Raw genomic sequence first — 11,068 nt, 5'->3', positions numbered from 1 at the left:
GTCTTATGACTCTGGGATCGATTTCGGGATCGATCCTGTGGTTCCCTGACCGTATCCCCGCGCAGCCCCGGCCCCACGGATCCTCCTCCCGCCCCCATCGCCGCGCAGGCCGCATCCTGCGTCCTTAGCAACCGCCGCGCGTTGCTAAAGGCGATGCGGCGCGTGATCCGCCTCCCCCTCGCGCCACTTCCGGCGGTGCCGCTGCCGTCCCGTCCGCTGCGCCGCCTGACCGCGGAGCGCAGGTTCCGGCCTGGGGGCGATGCTGCCCGCGGCCGACGGCGCGGTGCGGCGGGTGCTGCGGGCCGGGGCGGTGGCCAGGTCAGCGGAGGGGAGAACTTCCCCTTTCCTTTTCCCTTATCCCCTTCTCTTCTTTTCCCGTTTTCCTTTTCCCTTCTTCCATTCTTTTCCCGTTTCTCCCTTTTTCTCCCCGTTACAACCCCTACTTTTCTCCCCTTTTCCCCTCTTTTCTCCCCGTCACCCCCCCTTCTCCCCATTACACCCCCCCTTTCTCCCCGTCAACCCCCCTTTTCTCCCCATTACACCCTCCCTTTCTCCCCATTACCCCTCTTTCTCCCCATTACCCCCCTTTCTCCCCACTACACCTCCCTTTCTTCTTGTCACCCCCCTTTCTCCCCGTCACTCCCCCTTTCTCCCCATTACACCCCCCTTTCTCCCCGTCACCCCCCCTTTCTCCCCATTACACCTCCCTTTCTCTCCGTCACCCCCCGTTCTCCCCATCACCCATCCCTTTCTCCCCATTACACCTCCCTTTCTGCCCATCACCCCTCCCGTTTTCTCCCCATTACACCTGCCTTTTCTCCTCGTTTCTCCCCCTTCCCCTTTTCCTCCCTTCCCCCCCCCCCCCCCTTCTCCCCACCAGGCAGAGAGGGTGACAGCCTGCAGCAGCCTCCCCGTGCCCTGCAGCCACCCTGTGCTTTGGGTTGATTTTGTTTTATCCGTTTCAGGCATAAAGTGATGAAGAACTGGGGTGTCATCGGCGGGGTGGCGGCTGCCATAGCGGCGGGGATGTATGTGCTTTGGGGGCCCATCACCGAGAGGAGACGGCGCCGGAGAGGTGCGGGGTGTCGGGAAGGGGGGAGCAAAATCAGGGGTTCAGGGAAAACAGCGCCCAGAGAGAACGTGGTGCGTTTCGGCTCTTCTCTCTGAGCTGTCACCAGTGCACCTGTTTCTATTTGTTATGATGCACCTCAGTAAAGTGTGTTTTCCTGCTAAAGATAAAAGTTTGGACGCTCCTGTTCAGGAATGTAATATAAAGTAGAATCGTTAAGGTTGGAAAAGACCTCTAAGATCATCGAGTCCAACCATCAAAACAACACCAACATACCCAAATATGCATTGAACAAAGGACTTGTTACTCGCCTAATGTGTTGATTGATACGTTTCTAAAATTGTGACTCATTCAATGTATTTTTGTGTCTGTGATAAGTTCATTGCCAAACTGCTTTGTTTTATTTTACTTTGCATTGTGGAATGCAAAATAAATGCATTCTTGTTGGATGTCAGTGCAATAGAAGTGGAAGTCTCTGGTCCAGCAGAGCTGATCCCCGGCCACTCAGGGGTTTCCATTGGGTGCAAGTACCAAATAAACAATAATAATTTAATTTTAATGTGATTTTAATACCCAACACAGCACTTGCTACCAAAAATACTCAGGCTTTCCTAGACTTTATGATATAAACTCTTACACTTCTATCTGTAGGGCTCGTACCTGGCCTCCTTAACTTGGGAAACACGTGTTTTATGAACTCCCTGCTGCAAGGCTTATCCTCCTGCCCCTCCTTCATCAAGTGGCTGGAGGAGTTTACAGCTCAATACAAGACAGAGCAGAACCAGCCCACTGAGCATCGGTACCTGTCACTTACTCTGCTGCATCTCCTAAAAGGTACTTTTAACATTTTCATGTCAGGATAAATGAAAAAGGAAATATTTAGCATGAATGTTATTGTTTCCAGTCTCCTTTCCTCAAGAAATGAAGCTCATGTGGTCTTGTATTCTTCTCTTTTTAATATCCCTCAACTAACACTGAAATCATTGGCCAAATTCCACCAGCTTTCACAGCGGGGTAGAAACCCAAAAGGGATTAAGTTACTACACAGGCCCAGCTGCCCGTGTCCCCAAAGCTGTGCGTGCCTGTGCCACCAGCTGAAAGGCTTCAAGTCTTGTTTGCCTCGCCTGCAGTCGAGGAGCAGTGAGCAGCCAGTGTCGTGCACGTTGCTCCAGCCGTTTGTTAGCACGTTGAACAAATTGAGGTAGAGGGCAACAAGGCTGCTGAAAATGTGGTTCTGGAACCCACTGCCACAGGGTTTAATAGATTTGCCCAGTTTGGTGACTTGTTTCAGCCTTGCCCCTGTGCTCAGTCCATGCATCAGTTCCATCCTCTTTAAGCACTCAAAATGCTGAAGTGATTTTCTGGCTCTCTCTGGCTTTCCTCCCAGGGCTTTGTTTTAAGGGAAACCTACTGGAAGTTTTCCTGGCTGAGGGTGTTTTTCACACTAAAATGATGCCAGTTAAGCATGTCCATTTAACTGATGTAAGGATGATGAAGCATTAATACGGGGGTTCCTGTGACAGGATTTTACCCAGTTCACCAGTAAAAATTTGTCTTTCTGGGCAATGTTTATGCAATTTATTCTCTCTGCATCAGTGGAAAAACCTTTGACCTTGTGTGTGTATTAGATAGGGAGACTGTATGAATCAGCTGTGAATGGTTATTAATACCTACTAGCTTGCTGTTGTCTACCTGTCTCAATCAAGAATAACTGCTGTAATCAATTATGCAATGTTTCAGTAACATAGGGTCTAAAATAAATAGTTGTCTTCTAACTGTTCTCTGTGGCTCCTTCTAACACTTCTAAATGCAATGTCTCTAGCTTTATCCTGTCAAGAGGTAACAGAAGATGATGTCCTGGACGCCAGCTGCCTGTTACAAGTTCTAAGGATGTATAGGTGGCAGATCTCATCGTTCGAAGAGCAGGTGATTACAGAAGCCCAGTTAGACTGTCCGATACACGCCTCAATGCTTAGATATGGGATAACAGAATGCTATTAATAGCCCTGAGTGTCGAAACCGATTCTTTGCTGTAGCAAAAGGTCTAGTTTAAAAAGTAAGGGAAAACAACCGTGTGATTGAGGAATGAGGTTTTTTGTTTGCTTACATATTCATCATGGAAACCCTGGCTGCTTCAAAAGTTCACACTTAATTACCTTCAGATTTGGTTCAATGGAGCCAGTACTATTAGAACAGAACAGCTGCAGCCCTGATGCTGCTGGAGATAGTGGATCTGTGCTCACACGCCGCCCTGCTCGGAGGAACGGGCTCTACTTCACTGTTATTGCCAAATTCATTTAAATGTAACATACGTGACTTCCAGTTCTCATTTTCAGCATGTTCAGCCTCTAAGTCAGGTGCAGCTGGCTGATGAACACGACCAGTTATCTCACTCATAAAATATAGAATCATAGAATTCAAAAATACGGTTCTCTTATATTTCAGAGCCAAAGCAGACAGCAAAAATATCAATTATGCTTTTATTGAAATCAAGGGAAGCAGGTATTTGTGCACTCATTTCTCTTTTTCCCTCCAGTATTTTAGTGTCTTTTGAGTTTATATGGCCCAGAATATTTTTAATAATGTGTGCTGTTAGGAAGTGCAGGTTTATAGATAAAGCTTTTTGTGCAGCAGGTCATTCCTATTGATACACTAGGTGGGTTCTAAGCAGTAATTAATTTCCCACTGCAATGATGTAGTCATATGAGTATCAGTACTCTCAGAGAATATTTTGATGTATTTTGGTTTTCTTATCCCTCTGTTTAATAGGATGCTCATGAGCTATTTCATGTCCTCACCTCTTCATTAGAAGATGAACGGGATCGTCAGCCACGTGTGACACATTTGTTTGATGTGCAGTCGCTGGAGGTGACTTCTTTACCAATGTTATTTCATTGTCAGGAGGCGTTTCTGGAGTCTGCCTGGTCTCCTAAGTGCGTCACGCACGGAGTGTCTGTTAGAAACTGAAGACAGTTTCATTACCTTTACAAAGCTTAGTACTCTGATAGAAAGGAATCAATAGGTCAGGCAATTTAAAGAGTAAAGAATGCTTTTTGTAATTAATTAAAAATTAATTTGAATTTACAGTGATTCCGCTTTAGTGAGAGCTTTTGCATTCCTAAATCCATGGGATACAGGGATTGTGATATTACACTGGCACAGAACAGCAGGCCCTCTGAGCAGTTATTCTTATCCGTAAGAACTGATGCATGAGAGCGGTTTGAAAACTGCATTTATGGAATAGTCCGTTCTGAGGTGAAATTTACCTTATTTAGTTTAGTTGTAAACTTGATGCAAATGGAAAATTTCTACTCATTTTGTCTAAAATAGACACAAAAGGTTTATAAAATCTGTTACGCTTTTATTTTAGTACTCTGAGGCAGAGAATTCTGCAGATTATTAATTTTATTAGAAATGTGCTTTTTGTCAATTATAAATCCGTTGCGTACCAGTTTTTTTGGTCTTCCTCAAATATAGAGAGACACTATAACACCTGCAATTGTTCTTATGTCAGAAAAGCAAATTAGGAATGAAATAAGGACATATTTAATACTTCGTGGTTTCTGAGGTAGGGTTAATGAAATCTTTTATCTTCCTCTGTAGCAGCCAGAAATAACCCAAAAGCAAATAAGCTGCAGAACAAGAGGTATGCTTTTTTCCATTCGCAATATGAATATTCATAGTGTAGTTGCTTTGTTTATTAAGTGAATAATATTAACTGATCGTTGTCTTTATTTGACTGAAATATGTCTCTTCAGCTGTAAAACAGATGTTAATCATTTGTCAGTGGGACAGTCATCTTTTAGAGCAGTCACTTTTGTTACCGTGGTCCAGAATTGTGGAATTGTAGTGATGAACACAGAAGTATTGAAAATACAATTCCAACTTTGTGTTTCAGGGTCTCTTCCCCCTGTGACAAATCACTGGAAATCTCCGCATCCTTTTCACGGAAGGCTGACCAGCAACATGGTTTGCAAACACTGTGAACATCAGGTATGTGTGTGTCTTGCAATTCAGCGTGAGCTGCTTTGTGGGGATATTAGCTCTCTTACCAGATAGAGTAATAGCTGTCTTATTTTATTTAGTCTTGAATACCACAGCTGTGGTATACTGCAAATCCATGCATGTTGGTACTGTTTTAGGACTATTCATTCAGCACGCGGTAGTGGGATTGCATGTGCAAAGCCAAATTAAGTTGCAGTCCAGTTATTTAGAGTAAAGACATGATGATAACCTGGATAAAGAAAACAGAGAGAAACTAAGCCTTACTTGTAGATCATACCCTAAGACTATGTTTAGTACTTTCACTTTCCAAACACTTGGAAACAAATTTAAGCCAGCAGGGGCAGCTTTGGCAGAAAGAGGCGAAATAGCTCCTCGTGTCCTGCATCAGGTCTTCCCCAGCACAGTGGTTTTGGCCTTATTCCACCAGATAATCATGGACAGCAGAGGGCACGTGTCCATCTTTTGTGAGGCTGGGTGGTTTTGGGACTGTCATACATTTTAGCTCACTGGATATGTGAAATATTTTCCTGCAGAGCCCTGTGCGGTACGATACCTTCGACAGTCTCTCACTGAGTATTCCCGCAGCAGTGTGGGTACGTAGCCTTCACTGATGCATGATCCTGCCAGTCTGCCTAATGCCTTGTTGTCAGAGCTTTATCTTCACTGGTGCCTTTTTAAGATGCTAAAGCCTAAGTGTAAATGAGGAGCTACAGCTTATTTTATTGCCATTTTATAAACGACCCTGTTGTGCTAATACAGTACCTTATCCCTAATGTGTTGCTGTAAATTACCAATTAGTAGAACAAGCCTGACTTTGTTGGCACCAACAGCATCTTCTGTTCGTTCTGGTGGAGTATTTTGTCCTTTCTGCTTAATTTGAACAGACCAGATTGTATCCCAAGGGCTGTCTCTGGCTGGCTTGGAAGGTGACCTTTGGGGGCTCTGTCTCTGGGGTGACAGTACACAAGTTACCCAGTACAGGCTTTTGAGTCAAGTGATTTCAACTAGGAATTGGTTTTGTTTCTTTTTGGCTCTCTGATAAATGTTGAATACCTAAACATAGTAGATTTTTTGGGCAAAATGTGCAGGACATCTTTGAACTATAGCGGTTTGTTTTTAAGTGTCTGCTAGTGATTTGTCTTTCCAGACAAGAGGTAACTACTTGCACTTACAGAAACTCTGACTGGTACCTACAGAGTGCACTCTTGGACAGTTAGGGTTGGATCTTCTGCTATTTGTGCTTTATTTTACACCATCACTGAAAATGATGCCCTTCATAGTTGGCAGTCGGTAGCACAATCTGCGAGGAAAAATGGGAAGTAGTGCCTAAATGCTCCAGTTCTCACAGGCAGAGAGTCAGAGTGCTTAAAGTGCCCCACAGAATGCTGGGACTTTACAGAAAACAGTAACAGGGCCGGGAATCTGTAGTTTCAAACCCTGCTAAAGGAGTCGCACAGGGAGTCATAGCTATTACTCTTATGTACAGGCTGCGATGTTTACCATGTTTAATCCAGCATGAGGGAGGATCCCCACAGTCACCTTATCAGTATTTACACTCAAAGCCATTTAATCACTTTTCTCAAGACACAAGTCTGCAATTCACTCGTTCCTATGGATGAGGTTATGGAAAACTCTTTCACACAATTCCGTGATACACACCCTAACGTTACTGCCAATAATTTGGTTTTTTTGTACTCAGGGTCGTCCTATGACACTCGACCACTGCCTCCATCATTTCATCTCCTCTGAATCTGTAAAGGATGTTGTGTGTGACAACTGCACTAAAGTAAGTCATTTTAATTGATATAATCTAGCTCAGTTTTAAGCCTGCTGACAGAATTATGGCTTCAGTTTTCTGCTTCTTTCTTCGTGACTTCAGGAAAGCCTCTAGCCTGCTTGGGATTTCTTATCTTTAAAATGGGAGTTCTTATCTTGCAGAATATTTTGAAGCTTTATTTATTACTAATATTATGAAATTTACAAGTATTTTACTCTGTAATTACCAGGCATTATTGAGATCTTTTAGATCCTTGTTCTGTTCTGATGTTTTAAACAGGATTTCACAGTTGCCTGTAGTTTGACGATAGCCCAGAGCCAAAGTGGCTTGTTTGAAAACAAAAAGAAATGGTGCATGGCCGCACATAAACCTGGAGATTGGGCTTGTTCTGTAAATGCTCATTTCTGATTGACTCTGGTTTAGAAATCAATCCGTTATCAATTCCTAAGAAAGTTCTTAGAAAACTAAAAGTGTAGTTAATGTACTGAGTATCGTTTTAGACAGACAACTGCTTTTGTCGTCAGTGTGCAGACCTGCACTATTACCTGATACAGCAGATTATCAAATGGCTTTATTTTTATCCTTTTCTTTCAGATTCAGGCAGAAGGGACTCTGAACGGACAGAGCATAGAAAAACAGAGAACAACATTCATTAAGCAGTTAAAGTTAGGAAAGGTGAGTCAAACTAACCCTCCAACTCTTATTTTTAAATTTTATTATACAGTAATTTCTTTCTTTTTTTTTTCTCTTTGCTTGATGCCTGCTTCTTGCTACTAGACTACTTTAATATTCTACTTGAAAAAATAAGCTTGTTTGTCAAATATTGGTAGGCATTGAGGCCTCAATGCAGCCACACATCAAACTCTAAATCTTAAAGATCCTGACTGTTCTATTATTATTCAGCAAACCACTTAAACATGAGTTTGCTCAGTGGCAATTCATACATCTTGCATTAATTCTTGATTTCGTTGATAAGTGAACTGATTCACATATGCAGTGTTGGTAGCATCTTTAGCAATTGTGTGTTTCAAAGAAATTAAAATGTTCTCAATAAAGCTGGTTTCGACAAGCAAATATGGTGCTAAACATCAGGTGCAGTTTCTATGAGAAGCTCCTCTACCTTTTTTCTTTGTAATCACACAGTGAAGAGGACAACAGGGCACTGCTCTGTAATTAAAAAGCCATTAATAATAATATGTACTTATTGTTAGAGGTTAACTCTGGCATGACTTTGAATGTCAGCTATTTATAACTACTTGACATTCTCCCCTCAGTACTCTCGCTGTGCAAAGCCATTACTTACGGAGTATTACCAAACGTCTTATAACAACTCGCTCCAACAAATCCCTATCCTCATTTCTACCTTAAGATCAATAAGCTAAATGCGATGGACAGGCAGGCTTTTTAGGAACAGGCATGAATTTTTTATCAATTTTGCTTCCCTTTGGAGAAAACCAATAACGTCAGCTGTCTATCCTGCTGCCTGGGGAGAGAGCAGTCATGGAGTTAGCAGAGATCTCAAGAAAGCTGTGAGTTAGGGATCCTATTGCCGATAAACTTACACGCAGATAGAGTAGCGTATCAGGGAACAGTTCAGGTGATGTATTTCCTCATTCACTAGACTCACCAGTTCAGATAGTGTGCTTTTAACTTGAACAGCTGTTTCTCTTAATTTAAAATGTATCTGATGCTCTCTTTCTGTGAAATATTGTTATAGCTCCCTCAGTGTTTGTGCATCCATCTGCAACGACTGAGCTGGTCAAACCAAGGCACTCCTCTGAAACGTCACGAACACGTACAGTTCAATGAGTTCCTCACCATGGACATCTACAAATACCGCATCCCTGTTCATAAATCAAGCCAGAATGAGTTGAATCAGAAAACCTCTGAAGACACAACACCTGGTACAAAAGATGGGATGGCAGTAAAACCTTCAGGTACTTATTTTGAAAATGAAATCTATCAGGTATTTCCATGTTTCAGCGCTAAAACATTGTAATCTGCAGAATAAGGTAAAAGTCTTTATTTGGTCTTTATTTGGATCTGTGCAAAGAGGACAGGTAGAAATCCCTTTCCCAGTAAGCATTAGGACACCCTGTTCCAACGTTACAGTTCAGTTTTGAGATTTATCTTGATTCTACTATTAAAAAAACTTCATAAACAAACAAAAAAATTGTAGCTAGCACAGAGCTTGCAAGTCTTTGATGTCCAAAGGATGATGGAATGTTGAACTTGTCCTAGGAATTATCTTGTTAGTGATCTCTTCTAAGGCTTCAGGACAAGCATAGAAAGAACACTGGGAATAGTAACTTCTTAAAAAACAACAAGAAAATCCAGCTGTAGCAGGTCTGGCATGCAGACGGCTCAATATTCTGTTTATTTGGGATTTTGTAAACATGGTTATTTTTATACTTGCATCATGTGAAAATAATTACAGCTGTCTTTGCATATCATATTCCTCTGCATCTCTTAAGGAATTATGATGTGTAATGTATTACATAAGTAAAGCATACCTTTACACCCTGTGGAAGGTACTGCAGGAACAGAAGCACTGTGATTAGCAATATTAACAGTAGCATTTAAGTTAAATTACTGAATGTCTGCTTTCTATTGCAGATGTGCAACAGCCACCTGGTACTAAACCGCTGTTTATGAATGGCGCCTGCTCCCCTTCATTAACATCCTCGGGAACTTTTCCACTTGTAGCATTCCCTGAATGCAGGTAAGTTAGAGATTTGTACCCTATCCTTTATTTTCTATCCCTTTCAATTATGTCTTCCCTTTTTCTGTCTTTATTATCAGGTTGCAAAGTCACAGAATTTAACATCTTTCCTAACTCCTTTGCAGAAATTCTTTGCTTTTCTCTTGGCCAATTTTTAGTGGTTTTCCTTGGCTCCTTTCCTCCCCTAGAAAAGTAGAGCATATTACAAGCTAAACTCAAAATCTTCTTTCTCTGGTTCACGATGCAGTAAATTGCCCTTATGAGGAGCCATTATCTTATTCTTGCCACTTTCCTCTACCCCTTCCTTTCATTTTTTACTCCAATTTTAAAACTATTGCAAGAAATCCATAGATCTTACAGATTTCTTTCTCAAACATTATATTTAACCAGCTTGATTTAAGCTTCAGCTGCCATGATTCTACTGAGTAAATTAGCCTTGATGCTTCTTCTGATAATCTGTTTTCTTGGCTTTGAGAATATGCACTATTTCATGCTGGTGATCCACGATAGTTCTATACTACTTCTAACTCCCTCTGTCCATTGTCCCCACCATCAACCAGACAATTCCCACCGTCAGTGTGTGAAATAAGAAGCCTGGAAACATCTTGTGCTTAAAGGAAGTCCTTGAAAGTCTGTCCATTGTTAGCTATGGGTTACCTGCTGCAATTTTACTTCATTTCTGTTAAAAGCACATTATTTTGGAATAGCTCTTCTGTCCAATAACAGTGCTTTAAGAACTAAATGCTGGCACAGTGGTAGGTTTGATGGAAGAGGCTGTTGCAAAATTCAGTTATGCTGTACAAAATGTAGCCCTCTGTAGCATAAACTCCTAAAAGAAATGGTTTGGTTTTCTCAATAACAGAATAAGGCAGCGCTGCAGTGAAGACTCAGTACATTGAAAAGTGATTGCAAGGTACTCTGTCTCATGTGAAGTCACCTATTTACTCTTAAAAAGAAACTGCAATTGAAGACAAAGCAAGTGGGGTTGCTCCTGGTGTGCGTGTGATCCACAAGAGCTGCTGACCCTTTTTCCTTTCTCATTTGTCCTTCAGTTCCCCCGTATACCTTTATCGTCTGATGGCAGTTGTAGTTCATCATGGAGACATGCACTCTGGACACTTTGTGACCTACCGCCGCTCTCCACCATCTCCCAAGAGTCCACTCTCTGTCAGCAGCCAGTGGCTATGGATTTCGGATGACACTGTTCGCAAAGCTAGTTTGCAGGAAGTCCTTTCTTCTAGTGCTTACCTGCTGTTTTATGAGCGTGTTCACTCGAGGGTACAGCACCAAAGCCTACAGTTTCGGGCCGAAGAGTGATTAAAAGAGAAGAAGGAAGATAAAAACTGACAAATTTTGTGTAATGAGATCTACGTTGCACCTCCTGTCTGTTATGCAAATAACCCACCACAGGCCCTTTAACTTCACCCTCTCTCTATGGCGAAGACTGGCTCCTGCTGGCAGTTGTGTTTTGAACCAAACTTACGCTACCCGAGGC

General features: G+C 42.3%; 1 protein-coding gene across 2 annotated transcripts; it reads left to right on the top strand.

The window, feature by feature from the left end:
• Window positions 1-182: 182 nt before the first annotated feature.
• USP30 (ubiquitin specific peptidase 30) lies at window positions 183-10,890 on the top strand. 2 transcript variants are annotated; one of them, XM_054082514.1, is made up of 13 exons: window positions 183-318; window positions 966-1,075; window positions 1,721-1,903; window positions 2,892-2,995; window positions 3,839-3,937; window positions 4,676-4,715; window positions 4,968-5,062; window positions 5,608-5,667; window positions 6,774-6,860; window positions 7,446-7,526; window positions 8,569-8,788; window positions 9,468-9,573; window positions 10,626-10,890. In XM_054082514.1, exons 1-13 carry the CDS (start codon window positions 260-262, stop codon window positions 10,888-10,890), a joined length of 1,509 nt encoding a protein of 502 aa, XP_053938489.1. In that variant the 5' UTR covers window positions 183-259. The 2 variants fall into 2 exon arrangements, with proteins under 2 accessions (XP_053938489.1, XP_053938488.1); XM_054082513.1 differs by having other exon boundaries at window positions 4,673-4,715.
• Window positions 10,891-11,068: the final 178 nt, after the last annotated feature.

This window comes from Cuculus canorus, chromosome 17 (genome assembly GCF_017976375.1).
Source record: "Cuculus canorus isolate bCucCan1 chromosome 17, bCucCan1.pri, whole genome shotgun sequence".
NCBI classification, from domain to species: domain Eukaryota; kingdom Metazoa; phylum Chordata; class Aves; order Cuculiformes; family Cuculidae; genus Cuculus; species Cuculus canorus.
This window is presented reverse-complemented; position numbering and strand designations above follow the sequence as displayed.

Coding starts and splice junctions, on each gene's coding strand:
- USP30 (XM_054082513.1), top strand. CDS start 260: ATGCTGCCCGCGGCCGACGGCGCGGTGCGGCGGGTGCTGCGGGCCGGG. Junction 5,668..6,773: donor GTATTCCCGCAGCAGTGTGG/GTACGTAGCCTT, acceptor TTTTGTACTCAG/GGTCGTCCTATGACACTCGA. Junction 6,861..7,445: donor TGTGTGACAACTGCACTAAA/GTAAGTCATTTT, acceptor CTTTTCTTTCAG/ATTCAGGCAGAAGGGACTCT.